This window comes from Neophocaena asiaeorientalis, unplaced genomic scaffold (genome assembly GCF_003031525.2).
Source record: "Neophocaena asiaeorientalis asiaeorientalis breed wild unplaced genomic scaffold, Neophocaena_asiaeorientalis_V1.1 scaffold91, whole genome shotgun sequence".
NCBI lineage: Eukaryota > Metazoa > Chordata > Mammalia > Artiodactyla > Phocoenidae > Neophocaena > Neophocaena asiaeorientalis.
Genome location: NW_020173198.1, coordinates 874,907 through 891,399, shown reverse-complemented (window position 1 = coordinate 891,399; position 16,493 = coordinate 874,907). Strand labels below are relative to the sequence as shown.

Below are 16,493 nucleotides of genomic sequence, written 5' to 3'. Positions count from 1 at the left end.
GGCGGACTCTCAACCACTGCGCCACCAGAGAAGCCCCAATACACTATTATTAACTGTAGTCACCATGCTGTACATTACACCACCAGGATTTATTTATTTTATGACTGGAAGTTTGTACTTTTTTTTTTTTAACATCTTTATTGGAGTATAATTGCTCTACAATCGTGTGGTAGTTTCTGCTTTATAACAAAGTGAATCAGTTATACATATACATATATCCCCATATCTCTTCCCTCTTGCAGCTCCCTCCCTCCCACCCTCCCTATCCCACCCCTCTAGGTGGTCACAAAACACCCAGCTGACCTCCCTGTGCTGTGCGGCTGCTTCCCACTAGCTATCTACTTTACATTTGGTAGTGTACATATGACCATGCCACTCTCTTACTTCGTCCCAGCTTACCCTTCCCTCTCCCTGTGTCCTCAGGTCCATTCTCTACTTCTGCATCTTTATTCCTGTCCTACCCCTAGGTTCTTCATAACTATTAACAAAAAAATTTTTTTTAGATTCCATATATATGTGTTAGCATACGGTATTTGTTTTTCTCTTTCTTACTTCACTCTGTACGACAGACTCTAGGTCCATCCACCTCACTACAAATAACTCAATTTTGTTTGAAGTTTGTACTTTTTGACCACTTTCACCCATTTTGCACACCACCCACCGCTGCCTTTGGCAATCACCAGTCTGTTCTCTGTATGTATAACTTCACATATAAGTAAGATCATGCAGTGTTTGACTTTCTCCGATTTATTTCACTCAGCATAATCCTCCAGGTCCATCCATGTTGTCACAAATGGCAGGATTTCCTTCTTTTTACTTGCTGAATAATATTCCATTGTGTACATATATACCACATTTTCTTTATTTGTTCATCCGTTGATGAACACTTACATTGCTCCATGTCTTGGCTATTGTAAAAAATGCTGCAATGATCATGGGGTTGCATATACCTTTTCAAGTTAGTGTTTTCATTTCTTTTGGATATTTACCCAGAAGTGTAATTGGTGGATCATACTGTAATTTTATTTTTAAAGTTTTGTGCAACCCCCATACTCTTTTCCATAGTGGCTTCACCAATTACATTTCCACCAACAGTGTACAAGGGTTCCCTTTTCTACACGTCCTTAACAACACTTACTTCTTCTCTTATGATGACAGGCATCTGACAGGTGTGAGGTGATACCTCATCGTGGTTTTGATTTGCATTTCCTTGATGATTAGTGATGTTGAGCACTTTTTTCATGCACCTCTTGGCTATCTGTATGTCTTCTTTGGAAAAATGTCTTTTTGGATCCTCTACCCATTTAAAAATCAGGTTTTAAAACAAAGTTTTGAGTTGTATGAGTTCTTTATATATTTTGGATATTAACCCCTTATTGGATATATGATTTGCAAATATTTTCTCCTGCTCTGTAGGTTACCTTTTCATTTTGTTGATGATTTCCTTTGCTATGTAGAAGCTTTTTAGTTGATGTAGTCCCACTGCTTATTTTGTTTTTGGTGTTAAATCTAAAAAATCATCGCCAAGACAAATGTCAAGGAGATTACTACCTATGTTTTCTTGGAGTTTTATGGTTTCATGTCTTATGTCCAAGTCTTTAATCCATTTTGAATTGATTTTTGTGACTAGTGTAAGATAGTGGTCCAGTTTCATTCTTTTGCATGTGGCTGTCTAATTTTCCCAACACCATTTATTGAAGAGACTGTCCTTTCGTCATTGTATATTATTCTCTCCTTTGTTGTATATTGATTTACCATATATGCATGGGTTTATTGCAGGGGTCTCTGTTCTGTTCCATCGACCTACGTGTCTGTTTTTATGCCAATACCATACTGTTTTGATAACTATAGTTTTGCAATATAGTTTGAAACCAGGACGTGTGATGCCTCCAGCTTTGTTCTTTCTCAAAATTGCTTTGATTATTTGGGGTCTTTTGTGGTTCCATACAAATTTTAAGATTGTTTGTTCTATTTCAGTGAAAAAATGCCATTGGGATTTTTGATAGGGATAACACTGAAGCTCTAGATTTCTCAATCCTGTTCTACATTCTTGCCCAGGATGGTCCCTTGTTGGGTGCTGTGGGGAGCTTTGACTGGGCTGGTGGAGCCTTTCTGCATACACCACAGGATAAAGTCACCTTCATCAACACAACCAGGGTAGATTCAGACATGAATGATGCTTACCTGGGTAAGTAGAGAGGGCAGGGTTACTTCAAGAAGGGGTCAGGATATGGCATAACTCAACTAGTTTAGATGTCCTTGGATCTTTCATAAGCTCTTGGGATAGGTTTAAAGGCAGAAATTTCAAAGCTTCATTTTAATTGTGTTAACGAAGAGGAATATAGTGCAAGGTCCAATTACCCCAAGTTCCCAAGCATGGGGCTGCCCCACTGCCCCTGCTCAAGGGATAGTCCTGTTGGAGGGGGCAGTGCTTTTCCTCTTAGTTCATCATCTTCAGGTTATGCTGCTGAAGTCATCTTGCGGAACCGGGTGCAAAGCCTGCTTCTGGGGGCGCCTCGATATCAGCACATCGGCCTGGTGGTGATATTCAAAAAGGACGCAGGTGCTTGGGAGAAAAACGCTGAAATCAAGGGCAGCCAGGTGAGTGCAGAGTGTGTGGGGCATGGATGTGCCAACAGAGGCACCCTGGGGGCTAAGGGCTTCTGGGATGGGCATCATCAGATTCCAAGTGTGGCAGAGTCTTGTAAAGCAGAGGGCTTTAAGCTGGAGAGTCATGGGACCAACTTTGCATTTGAGAATGTTGTGTCCTCACTTTTCTAATAACAGTAAATAACAACACTTGACCTGTACAGAGCTCTCTACAAGTCTACCTGTACACAGAGCTGGCATTTGACCAGTCCATAACCAGTATAGCCATATTTGTTATTAAAATATTGAAATAATTCTATATCTGTCAATAAATAGCTGTTTCCTTGAGACATCCTTCCCCCCTGCACCTGCCATACACTCTGACCCCTCCCCCCAATACTCTTTGAACTTCCCCATGATCCAGCAACTATGAAGTCAGTGACCACTCCAGCTTAGCCCATGGTTGGTGCCTGAGAAGACACCTCTAGGACTTCTAGGACCCACTCCAGGGGGTGGGGACCTCTAGGGGAGACCTCTAGGACCCACTCCAGCTAAGCCCATGGTTGGTGCCTGAGAAGTCCCAGGAGTTCAATATTTTGCATATCACCCCTGCAAAAGCTGTTTTTTAACACCCTCAAAAAAGTATCAGCAAACAGAATCCAGCAGTCTATAAAAAGGATAGTACATCGTGACCAGTTGTGTTTTATAATGATGCAGGGCTTGTTCAACAATGTTGCAGAAATGGACAAGCTGATTCTAAAGTTCATATGACAATGCAAGAGACCCAGAATAGCCAAAATAATCTTGAAAAAGAAGAACTAAGTTGGAGGATTCACACCCCAATTTTGAAACTTACTACAAAGTGACAGTAATCAAGACAGGGTGGTACTAGCATAAGGATAGACCAGTGAAATAGAACTGAGAGTCTAGAAATAAACCCATACATCTATGGTCAATTGATTTTCAAAAAAGGTGCTGGGACAATTGGATGTCCACAGGCAAAAGAATAAATTTGGACCCTTACCTCACAATGTGCAAAAATTAATTCAAAATAGATCAAAGACCTAAATGTAAGAACTAAAGCTATAAACCTCTCAGAGGGATTCATAGGTGAATTTTTGTAACTTTAGATTTGGCAACAATTGTTTAGATATGACACTACAAGCACAAGCAACCAAAGATAAAATAGATTAGTTGGACTTCGTTAAATTAAAAACTTTTGAGCAGCAAAGGACACTATCAAGAAAACGAAAAGAATGGGAGGAACTATTTACAAATCATATATCTGATAAAGGTCTAGTATTTAGAATATATAAAGAACTTTTACAATTCAACAATAAAAAGCCAACCTCATGTAAAAATGGACAAAGGATTTGAATAGATATTTCTCCAGATAAGATATAAAAATGACCAATAAGCACATGAAAAGATATTCAACTTTATTCATCATTAGGGAAATACAAGTCAAAACCACAATAGAGATACCACTAGAATGGCTATTTAAAGAAAAAAATGAAAAATAACACATGTTCGTGAGGATGTGGAGAAATCAGAACCCTCATACATTGCTGGTGGCAATGTAAAATAATACAGCCCTTATGGCACAGAATTTGACAGTTCCTCAAAAAGTTAAATATAGATTTATCATATGACTCAGAAATTTCACTCCTAGGTATATATCCTTTTCCAGAATGAAAATAGTTGTTCAAACAAAAACTTATACGTGAATGTTCATAGCAGCATTATGCCTAATAGTCAAAAGGTAGAAAGAACCTAAATGTTCATTAACTTATGAATAGATAAACAAAATGGGGTATATCCATACAGTGGAATACTATTTAGCCATAAAAAGAGTGAAGTGTTGATACATGCTACAACATGGATAAACCTTGAAAATTTTATGCTACATGAAAATAACCAGTCACAAAAGGACACATGTTATATGATTTAATTCATCTGAAATGTCTAGAGTAGACAAACCCACAGTCAGAAAGTAGATTAGTGGTTGCCAGGGTATTGTGGGGTGGGGGGTTGAGAGTGACTTCTAACAGTTACAGTGCTTCTTTCTGGGGTGATGGAAATGTTTTGGAATTAGTGGTGATGGTTACATAACATTGTGAATATACTAGAACCCACTAAATTTTATACTTTAAAATGATGAATTTTATGTAATGTAAATTTTATCTCAATTTAAAAGAGCCATTCTGAAAAAAAAATCAATGTAATTAACCGTAACAATAGACTAGAGAAGAAAAATGTAATAATCTTAACAGATACACAGAAAGAATTTGACAAAATCCATTCTTTCATGATGTTTTCTTCTCAGCAAACTAGGAATTAAAGGGAACTTCCTCAACCTAAGAAAGAACATTTACAAAAAATCTACAGTTAGCATCATATTTAAAAGTAAAAGAGAATTTTTTTCTCCTAAAATTGGAAACAAGGCAGGAAAATCCACTCTTACCATTCCTATACAACATCATACTGGAAGACGTAGCTGGTGCGATAAGATGAGAAGAGAAAAGAAAAAAGAGGATGCGGAGTGGAAAGGAAAAAATAAAGCTGTCTCTATTTGGGGATGACATGATTGTTTGCATGGAAAATCCCAAAGAATCTACAAAAAAGCTATATAACTTATTTCAGTGAGTTCTCAGGATACAAGATAAATATGTAAAAATCAGTTGTATTTCTATACTAACAATGAACATTTGGAAATTTAAATTTAAAGAAAAAGGACCATTTATTAATACAATAGCACCAAAGACCATGAAATACTTAGGTATAAATCTAACAAAATGTGTACAACATCTTTATACTGAAAACTACAAAACACTAATGAGAGAAATCAAAGCCCTAAATAAATGGAGAAATATACTGTGTTCATGGACTGGAAGACTCAATATTGTTAAGGTGTCACTTTTCCTCAAGTTGATCTATAGACTCAACACAACGCCAATCAAAATCCTATTTTGTTTTGTAGAATTGACAAGCTAATTCTAAGATTTATGTGGAAAATCAAAGAAAGTAGAGTATCCAAAACAGTTTTGAAAAGGATCTTATGTAAATACCATTAGGTATTTAGTGGAAGATTCATACACTATGTGATTTTAAGGCTTTCTATAAAGTTACAGTAAGCAGGACAGCATGGCATTGACAAAAGGATAGACATGAAGATCAGTGGAACAGAATAGGCCTGAAGTATAAGTCTGACACATATTGATTTTCAATAAAGGCACAAAGACAATTCAATGGAGAGTTCAATGGTGCTGGAACAATTGAACATCCATGGTAACAAAACAAAACAAAATCCTTACCCATATCTTGTCAATTCAACCATGTTAAGATTAATTTAAATCGATCATAGAGCTAAATGTAAAATCTAAAACTACTATACTTGTGGGAGAAAACATAGGATAAAATTTTTGTGACCTTGTGTTAGGCAAAGAATTCTTAGATATAACACTAAAAGCATATGGTCCATAAAGAAAAAAATTGATAACTAAGATTTCAACAAAATGGAAAGTTTTGCTCTGTTCATTAAGAGAATGAACAGATAAGCTACGGACTGGGAGAAAATATTTGTAAATTTTACTTCTTTTTTAAAAAAATTACATATCTGACAAAGGACTTAATCCAGAATATATAAAGGATTTCAAAACTCAAGAATAAGAAGTCAAACAATCCAATTCAAAAATAAGTGGAGTATTTGAACAGACACGTCACCATAGAAGATATGTAAATGGCAAATAAGCACGTGAAAACATGTCCCATGTCATTAAATCATTACAGAAATTCAAATTAAAACCACAATGAGATACAACTGCACACCGATTAGTATGGTTAATAAAAAAGGAAATAAATTGGCAATATCAAGTTCTGGCAAGGTTGTGTAGCAACTAAAACTCTCAGACATTGCTGTTGGAATGGAAAATGGCATGGCTGCTTTGGAAAACAGTTTTCAGTATCTTACAAAGTTCAACATGCCATTGCCATAACACTCAGATATTTACCCAGTAGAAATAAAAATAGACGTTCACTGGAAAACCTGTATATGAATGTCTCTAGTAGCTCTATTTGTAACTGCCAAAAGTTAGAAACAACCTGAATATCCCTCAAGTGGGGAACGGATAAACAAACTGTGGTACATCCATACAATGGAATACTAGTCAGAAATAAAAGGGAACAGATTACTGATACACGCAAAAACTTGGATGAATCCTAAATGCTTACTCTAGTTGAAAGAAGCCAGACCCAAAAGGCTACATACTGTATGGTTCCATTTATATAACATTCTGGAAAAGGCAGAACTATAGGGACAAAACACAGATCAGTGGTTGTCAGGGGCTGGTGACTGAGGGAAGAGGTTGATTACAGCATAAGGGAATATTTTGGGGATGATGAAACTGTTCTGAATCTTGACCATCGTGGCAGTTACATGAATTTTTGTGTTTGTCAAAACTCATAAAACTACACTAAAAAGTCTGAATATTTTTGTATGGAAATTATACCCCAATAAACTTGACCTAAAAACAAAAAAAAATCCTGTTGACTTTAGGATGAAGCTTAAATGCCTTTACTGGACCATTGGGAGGCCTCCCTCAGTGGTATGTGGGGCAGAAATCAGACTGTAGTGAGTCATGTCTTGACGTCCTCTGCACTTTCCTTCCTAGAACTTGCCCCAGAAGTTTGAAATTTCCATATACATCTCCCTTTTATCTGTTACTATTCCCCTCCATTCCACCCTGCTGCACCTAGAGCCTTGGAAGGCACTGTCTCCACTACCCAGCCTCATGCTTAGCAAATAGCAAACCCTTCTTTATTGAATGAAAGAATGACTAAATTTATGACTCCTATGGATGAATTCTACCTATTTACATTGAACATTTTTTGGAACATACTTTTAAAATTCTTTTTAAAGGTAGACATTATTTCTCAATATCATGCAAAAAAATTCCTGTGGCAATAGTTGTTTTTCGTCTAAGCCAGTTGATTCCTTGTTAGCCAGACTGCCAAATTTGACTTACCTCCCTAAAGACTTGCAATATATTGAAAGGATATCCTGTCTGGTTTTCCAGGCTTTTCTGTCTGCATTTTCAAATCCAATTTCTTCGCTACCTTAATCATCTCCCTGGAACACCATTTGGGGTAGATCCTCACCCACTACCTGTCAACTCTATCATATACTCCTCTAACTGGCAGTACATTCAAACAAGGATTGATCATGAAACAGAGAGAGGATCACATCCGCTCCAAAGGGCTTTCCTCAGCAGGCATGATTTTTCTTCACAGGGAGAAAAATCCCCGTGCTCTGCTTTAGGTGGAAAGAAGTATGTGATCTTGGCCTTATCTCTTTCAGATCGGCTCCTACTTCGGGGCCTCCCTCAGCTCCGTGGACGTGGACAGAGATGGCAGCTCCGACCTGGTCCTCATCGGGGCCCCCCATTACTATGAGCAGAGCCGGGGCGGGCAGGTGTCCGTGTGCCCCTTTCCCCGGGGGGTGAGTGGCTGATGAGACCCGGGCTGGGCGGGGTCTGGGTGTGGAGGGGTCGCCTGGGCTGGGACCTGACACTGTTTTTGTTCTGCAGAGGGCTAAGTGGCAGTGTGGTGCTGTCCTGCGAGGGGAGAAAGGCCACCTCTGGGCCCGCTTTGGGGCAGCTCTGACGGTGCTGGGGGATGTGAACGGGGACAGGCTGTCGGACGTGGCCATCGGGGCCCCAGGAGAGCAGGAGAACCAGGGTGCTGTCTACCTGTTTCACGGAACCTCGGGACTGGGGATCAGCCCCGCCCACAGCCAGGTGAGGCCCGGTCACTGTTTTTGTTACAACTGTAGCCTCTTTGCCAATCTGTCCCTTTCTAATTCAATGTTCCGACAGCTGCCAGATCAGTTCTCCCAGTAGTCCTTTTTGGAAGCTTCAAAAATAACACATACTTCACAGAAAAGATTCATTCTTATCACAACTAGAGGAGGTGCACAGGGCCATCATCACTCCCACTTTACAGATGAGAAGATGAAGGCTCAGGTGATGAATGGTGAGCTGGAAGTGTTAGGATGTAGACATTCCTTTCCTCCGAATCTCAGTCTGTTATTTATTTATTTTTTCGGTACGGGGGCCTCTCACTATTGTGGCGTCTCCCGTTGCGGAGCACAGGCTCCGGTCGCGCAGGCCCAGCGGCCATGGCTCACAGGCCCAGCCGCTCCGCGGCATGTGGGATCTTCCCGGACCGGGGCACGAACCCGTGTCCCCTGCATCGGCAGGCGGACTCCCAACCACTGCGCCACCAGGGAAGCCCTGAATCTCAGTCTTGGTAGGATGACCAGCAGACCCGGTTTGCCCAGGTCTGTCCCGGTTTTAGCACTGAAAGTCTCACAGCTCAGGAAGCCCTATGGTTGGTCACCCTCCCAGGACTGCGTGCTTCACAGGCTTGTGACTTGTGCAGTTACGCGGGGCTCCTCTCAGAACGGCGCTGTGCTCAGATTAAGGCTCTGCTCTGGCCATCTTGAAACTCTTGATAACTTTTGAACAAGGAGTCCTGCATTTTTTTCTCCCCACGGGGTCCTGCAAATTATGTAGCTGATCCTGATGGTTGGTCACTTGAAATGTGGGTCACCACAGATGGTTTCCTCTCTAAACTGGCTCCCTGTTTCCTGCTAGATGAAGCCCACCGTGTGGAGGGACCCCCACGGTCTGGCAGTCTCCCATCACAGCCCGCCGAGGCCATCCAGTCTGCTGGCTTCTGGTCTCTGGTTTTCTTCCAGCCTCACGTTTTTCTTCTGTCCTTTCTCTCTGTCTCCTCATCACTCCTGCCAAATCCCTCACCCTAGAGGTTCAACCCTACCCACACATCAAAATCACCTGAAGGTCTTAAAAAAGAGGTGCCTGGGCCCTGCCACTAGGGGTTCTGATTTAATTGGTCTGGGGTCAGGGCCCCAGGCATCAGTAGAGTTTTTTCAACATTTTATCTAGAAAACTTTCAAAGTTACTGCAAAGTTGAAAGAATTGTCCAGTGGACATCCATATATTTATAAGCTAAAATCTATGAGGAAGATTTTACTAGGTTTACTTTATCACATCTCCATCCTTTGTATTCAGACTTTTTCTACCTGTCCATCAAGTTCATCGTTATTTTTTCTAATGCAATTCAAAGTAATCTGCAACACCAGTCCAACTTCACCCCTAAATACCTCAGCGTGTATATCATTAACTAAAATCTAAAATATTCAGATATGCTTACTGTTATTTTTAAGATAAAATGTACAGACAGGAAAAGCACAAATCTTTAGCCAGTCAAAGAATTTTGAAAAACATAATCCACAATCCTATCAAGATGAACATAATTATCACTTTAGAAAGTTCCCTCCCGCCCCCATCCAGTCAATTTCTGACCCCACTCCCTCCCAGAGGAAGCTACTGTTCCAATTATTTTCCACCACAGATTAGTTTTGCCCATTCTAGTGTATGGAATAGTACACTACATAGGCCCTAGTATTTTTCACACGCTCTTTAGTTGCAGCCTGGGCTAAGCACTACTGCCTCACGTTCTTCCCTCTGTGTCACGGAGCCTCTTTCCACAATTGTGTGAAGACTATAATATGCCTCTTTTCATTGGCACCTGTTGTTTCTCTGTGTAAATGGGATTTGAAGGCTCTGGTTTTACTTCATTTTTATTACAAAAGCTTTACATGCTTGTACAAATTAAAAAATCTAAAGTAAACAGTACCGCAGGTTCAGACATTTGGTGTATGTGCTTGGCTGAGGAGCCAGTGGGGCGAAGCTACCATCTGTGGGATTATGACTGAACGCCTCTAAGTCAGAATCCCGCCCAGGAGGAACGATGCGGCAGCGCCGCGGAAGCCTCGGTTGGCCTCGGATAGCCGGTCCCCCGCGGTCCCCGCCGGCGCGCTCCGCCGCGCGACGGGACGGGGGTCCGGCGCGGAGAGCCCTTCGTCCTGGGACACGGGGTGAGGCCGGAAAGGCGGCCGCCCCCTCGCCCGTCACGCACCGCACGTTCGTGGGGAACGTGGTGCTGAACCATTCGTAGACGACCTGCCTCTGGGTCGGGGTTTCGTACGTAGCAGAGCAGCTCCCTCGCTGCGATCTATTGAAAGTCAGCCCTCGACACAAGGGTTTGTAAAATAATAGAAAAGAAGAAGAAGAAAAAACAACGACAGTGAAAGTCTTAACACCCTCCCCTTATCTGCACCTGGAAAGGAAAACAAGGTAAGGGGAGGGTCCACACACTCACCCACCCTCACCCACACCTACATACCTGCTCTCACCAACCAACCTCCCATATACCCACTCCCACCCCACAGACTTTGGAATTAAAAACAAATGCAAAAAGGGTCATGCAATACTATTGCTCTACTGTTTCCATTTTTTACTTGCTCTTTTCCTGTGACTGGGGCTAGGGTGATCAGTATGCAGACGAGCGAAACTGCTGTGGCTTTCCCAACCACCATTATTATATAATTTCAAAACAAAGCATCCTTCCAACAGAATGCGCTAACTTTTTCTCAAAAAAATTTGCAGTGTAATGTACATGCAGTAAACACACAAATCTCAAGTGATGAATTTTCCTGTGAACTCGAGTGAGCACCACCCAGGTTAAGGTATAGCACATTTCCAACATCCCGCACTTCCTCATTCTTTCTAGTTGATAAATTCACTTTTAAAAAATGGCAGTAAAATATCCATGACCTAAAACTCACCATCTTTTTTTTTTTTTTTTTTTTTTTGGTACGCGGGCCTCTCACTGCTGTGGTCTCTCCCGTTGCGGAGCACAGGCTCCGGACGCGCAGGCTCAGCGGCCATGGCTCACGGGTCCAGCCGCTTCGCGGCATGTGGGATCCTCCCAGACCGGGGCACAAACCTGTATCCCCCGCATCGGCAGGCGGACTCTCAACCACTGCGCCACCAGGGAAGCCCTAAAACTCACCATCTTAACCATTTTTATGTGTACACTTCAGCAGCATTAAGTACGTGACAAAATCACTTTAAAATTTTCTTAATATATTTGGCTGTTATCCTTTCAGTGTTACTTTTGCACATAGATTAAAGAGTCAAAATTGTTCCTAACAGCTTATTATGAAAAGCAACAATCTCCACACCCAAACTGTGATTTCCTCTTCATTTTCCCTCCTCTGAGGAAACCACTTCCAGCTCTTTCAATGTTTCTCCATACTTCCCAAGGGCACAATTATTTTGCTGCTTCTTGATTTTTGTTTTCGCATTGACTTCCCACTATGGGAGGTGAGGATTGAGCTCTCTTTCAGGCCCCTCTTGCCACATATTCATACGTCTCCCATCCCTTAAATTTATATGATAATTTGGGTTAGATCTATGTTCAGTGTTTGCATTTTCCTGGCCATGTAAAAGAGATTCAACTGAGTCAAATAGTGTATTATATCACTTCTTTCCTGTGATATTTTTTGTTTTCCCTGGAAAACCCAGTAATTGATTGACACTTTGGGTATCATCTCAAGGTTGTGGTCTAAAGCCTAATAGTTACCCTAATTCCTTGAGAAGGTGTACGAGATATGACTGAGTAGAGCCCAGACAATCTCTCCTTGGGTCATCCCAGGAGACTGAGTTACACTCTTTCCTGTTCTTTCCTACCCCTTTCTCTCCTCCTCTTTTCTACCCTCAGCGGATCACAGGCTCCCAGTTCTCTCCGAGGCTCCAGTATTTTGGGCAGTCACTGAGCGGGGGCCGGGACCTCACAGTGGATGGACTGGTGGACCTGGCTGTGGGGGCTCAGGGGTACGTGCTGCTGCTCAGGTGAGAGCACACCAGGTATCTTCTTTTTCTTTTTAACATATGTACTTCTTTTTATTTTTAAAAATTAAAAAATATATTTATTTATTTATTTTGGCTGCATTAGGCCTTCGTTGCTGCTCGGGCTTCCTCTAGTTGCAGCAAGCGGGGGTTACTCTTCGTTGCGGCGCGTGGGCTTCTCATTGCGGTGGCTTCTCTTGTTGCGGAGCACGGGCTCTAGGTGTGCGGGTTTCAGTAGTTGCGGCACACGGGCTCAGTGGCTTGTGGGCTCTAGGCGCACAGGCTTCAGTAGTTGTAGCACGTGAGCTCAGTAGTTGTGGCTCACAAGCTCTAGAGCGCAGGCTCAGTAGTTGTGGCGCACGGGCTTAGTTGCTCCGTGGCGTGTGGGATCTTCCTGGACCAGAGCTCGAACCCCTGTCCCCTGCCTTGACAGGTGGATTCTCAACCACTGCACCACCAGGGAAGTCCCCCAGGTATCTTCTTTTTAAGGAGTGGCTTTGCTGTATGAAGACCCCTGAGGGCCATCTGGTGTCCCCCCACAGGTCCCAGCCAGTGCTGAAAGTTGAGGTGACCATGGATTTCACACCCAGGGAAGTGGCAAGGGATGTGTATGAGTGTCGTGAGCGGGTGGTGAAAGGAAAGATCGCTGGGGAGGTCAGAGTCTGCCTCCATGTCCGCAAGAACACACGGGACAGGCTGAGAGAAGGTGAGGCTGGGTGGGTAGGTCTCAAGAGGTTAAATGACTGGGGACATGGACGGGTGGCCCAGAGTAAAGTTCTCACAGGCTCCGATAGCCTTCTTCAAGCTTGGGTGGAGTGAGCAGGTGGTTCCCCTGCTGGGGGGGGGGGGGGGGGAGGCCCAGCAAACACCCCTAAAGAAATAAGCATGTGGCACTCCTTTACACTCTCAGTTCTCCAGAGAATGAATGGCCCCATTCATGTGAACTAACCAGGTCTTTTTTTTAAACTGAGAGATGACTCGTTTAAAGGGGAGGTGGAGCTGATGAAGCTAAACACAAACTCACAAAGCATTCAGATATGCATTTTATCACAACGAACTTGACTTCCTTCCTTGTCTCTATTCTCAAAGAGTGGCATTGTGCTTGGGGTGAGGAAGAGTAATGGTGGTTCTAGAGGGAAACAGGGGGAGGGGATAAAATTTGTTTCTAGCAGTCATCTTACCAGACTGAGGAGATAGCAGTCAGAATTTTGGGCAGCCAGCATGGCTAGAAATTGAGAGCAAAGTCTTGGAGACTAGAGAATTACAGAGAAGGTGTCCCAAAATCTACATAGAAATTTCCTGTAAGTCATTGGCTGACTTCTAAGCCATGCATATCCAGATCAATACTCTTAGAAACTCAGTGGAAGACAACAACTGGAGAGCTCAAGAGTTGAACAGAAATCTAGGAAGCTGAGATTTGAGCAGGACCTTAAAATACACCTTGGTCCTTCTACTGGGACAATGTCCATTGAAACCAGCAAGCCAAGAGAAACAATAGACAATAGAAATAGACCCATAGGTGATTCAGCAATTAGAATTATCAGATAGGAATTTAAAAGATAACTAAAATTAATATCTTCAAGAAAAAACAGGAAATGATGGAGAACTTCAAATAAAACCTGGAATTCATGAAATAGAGTTAAATGGAAACACTAGCACTGAAAAATACACTGAATGAAATTGAGAATTCAATAGATAGATTTAATAGTGGATTAGAAACAGAACAAACAGATGTATACTACTATATATAAAATAGATAAACAGCAAGGATTTACTGTATAGCACAGGGAGCTATATTCAATATCTCGTATAACCTATAATGGAAGAGAATCTGAAAAAATATATGTATAACTGAATCACTTTGCTGTACACCTGAAACTAACACAATATTGTAAATCAACTATACTTATATTTTAAACAAGTAGAACAGAGAATTAGTGAACTGGAAGGTAAGTAAATTGCAAGTATCCAGATGAACACACAGAGAGAAAAAAGGATGAAAAATAAACCATAGGAGACATATGGGACATGGTGAAAGATCTAATAAACATGTAATTGGAATTCCAAAAGGAAGGGAGAGAGAGAGAGAGAGAATAAGAAAGAAGCAACAGTTAAACCTAAATGGGAAAAGAATGTGAAAAAGAATAGAAACAAGTATATGTATAATTGAATCACTTTGCTGTGCACCTGAAACCAATGCAACACTGTTAATCGACTATACTCCAATATAAAATAAAAATTAAAAAAAAAAAGAAATGGTGGTAAAGAATTTTCTAAAATTGATGAAAAACATCAAGATTCTCTACCAAATTAGGAACTTCCCTGGCCGTCTGGTGGTTAAAACTCCCTGCTTCCAATGCAGGGGGCGTGGGTTTGATCCCTGGCTGGGGAACTAAAATCCCATATGCCATGCGGCCAAAAAAATAATAATAATAATAAGATTCTCTACCAAATCGAAGCAAGATAACATTAGACATTGTACCATCCTAAGGCACAAACTGCTGAAGACCAAAGACAGAAAAAAAGTTAAAAGCAGCCAGAAAAAATATACTTAATTTTCCAGTATGTGACAGAATAGCTATTATTTATTGAGCAGTTAATGTGTGGCAGGCACTATGCTAAATGCTCTGTAGGCACTATTTCGTTTTTACTATTGGGAAGGTCCAATTATTATCTTCAATTTAAAAATAAGGAATTGAGGCCCTGAGAGAGGTCAGCTAACATGTCCAAATTCAGATAGCTGGGCCTCCACCTCCTGCCAGTCTGACTCCAAACCCAGGCTCCTCACCACCATTCTTCCCTGGCCCTTCAGGAGATACCCAGAGCACCATCACATATGACCTGGCTCTGGACCCAGGTCGCCCACATTCCCAGGCCATCTTTGATGAGACTAAGAACAACACTCTCAGACATATAGTGACGTTGGGGCTGAGTCAGAAATGTGAGACCCTGAAGCTCCGGTTACTGGTGAGCAGAGGGTGACCATACTCCTGGGTCCTCCAAGCATGGGGTGGGCTTGGGATGCTGAGGAGGGCAGACCACCAAACCCCCACTGTCTCTCAGGATTGTGTAGAGGACTCAGTGACCCCCATTGCCTTGCGCCTCAACTTCTCTCTGGTGGGGAAGCCCTCGTCCTATTTTGGGAACCTCCGGCCAGTGCTGGATGTAGAAGCTCCAACACTCTTCACAGCCTCGGTGAGTCTGGGAGTTGGGGTCCAGCAGGGGTGTGGAAGGGACCAGAGGCCAAGGTTGTTGAAGCTCATTTGATTTCATTTCACATAATTTCAAGATTTCATTTTACTCTTTCATTTCACGTCTTTTCACAATTTCCTTTCATTTTCCTCATACTCTGTTTTTGGCAGTTTCCCTTTGAGAAGAATTGTGGCAATGACAGCATTTGCCAGGATGACCTCAGCATCACCTTCAGTTTTATGAGGTGAGTTTCCTGTCCTCATTTTTACCCCCAGACCTGCACCATGACCTGCTGCTCTGTTCTTCTCCTGGCCCCCAAGGGAGCCCAGCACAGAGCAGCTGCCTCAGAGGTGTGTTTCTGTGGCTGCCTCGTGCACTGTCTTCTGTCTCCGAGTGTCCGCGCCTCCTTCCTGCCGGAGCAGACTCGCTGCAGGAAAGCCCTCAGCATCTCATGGCCTGACTTGTTCCCACCACAGCCTGGACACCCTGGTGGTAGGTGGTTCTCGGGACTTAAACGTGACGCTGACTGTGAGAAACCAGGGCGAGGACTCCTACAGAACACAGGTCACCTTCTTCTACCCATCTGGCTTGTCCTATCGGAGGGTGTCAGGAGCCCAGGTAGCCAAACCCTTCTCAGGCTCCATCTGACTTTGCATTCCCTGCTCCCATGGCTGGTGTTTGACATCATCACCTCTGCCTCCTTTGCCTTCCAGAACCAGCGCTCACAGCCGTCCTGGCGCCTGATCTGTGAGTCTGACGTCTCCACTGAAGGGTCTGGGACCTTGAAGAGCACCAGCTGCAGCATAAACCACCCCATCTTCCCAGACAACTCGGAGGTCAGGCTGCTGGCTCCTTCTCCCTTTTTCTCCTTTGCCTTCCTCTGAATTCTTCCCTAGTTCTTCTTCTTCTTTCCTCCCCCTCCCCCTCCCCCCCTCC

General features: G+C 42.6%; 1 protein-coding gene across 2 annotated transcripts in view; it reads left to right on the top strand.

Annotated features, from left to right (window-relative positions):
- Positions 1–16,493, top strand: part of ITGAM (integrin subunit alpha M) — a 39,214-nt gene that overhangs the window by 16,421 nt on the left and 6,300 nt on the right. For both annotated transcript variants that reach the window (XM_024744416.1, XM_024744415.1), the window contains exons 11-21: positions 2,059–2,188; positions 2,459–2,601; positions 7,946–8,086; positions 8,175–8,384; positions 12,238–12,368; positions 12,908–13,071; positions 15,178–15,332; positions 15,429–15,560; positions 15,728–15,801; positions 16,034–16,175; positions 16,271–16,393. In XM_024744416.1, coding sequence (XP_024600184.1) covers positions 2,059–2,188; positions 2,459–2,601; positions 7,946–8,086; positions 8,175–8,384; positions 12,238–12,368; positions 12,908–13,071; positions 15,178–15,332; positions 15,429–15,560; positions 15,728–15,801; positions 16,034–16,175; positions 16,271–16,393 — 1,545 coding nt within the window. The remainder of the gene's footprint in view (positions 1–2,058; positions 2,189–2,458; positions 2,602–7,945; positions 8,087–8,174; positions 8,385–12,237; positions 12,369–12,907; positions 13,072–15,177; positions 15,333–15,428; positions 15,561–15,727; positions 15,802–16,033; positions 16,176–16,270; positions 16,394–16,493) is intronic.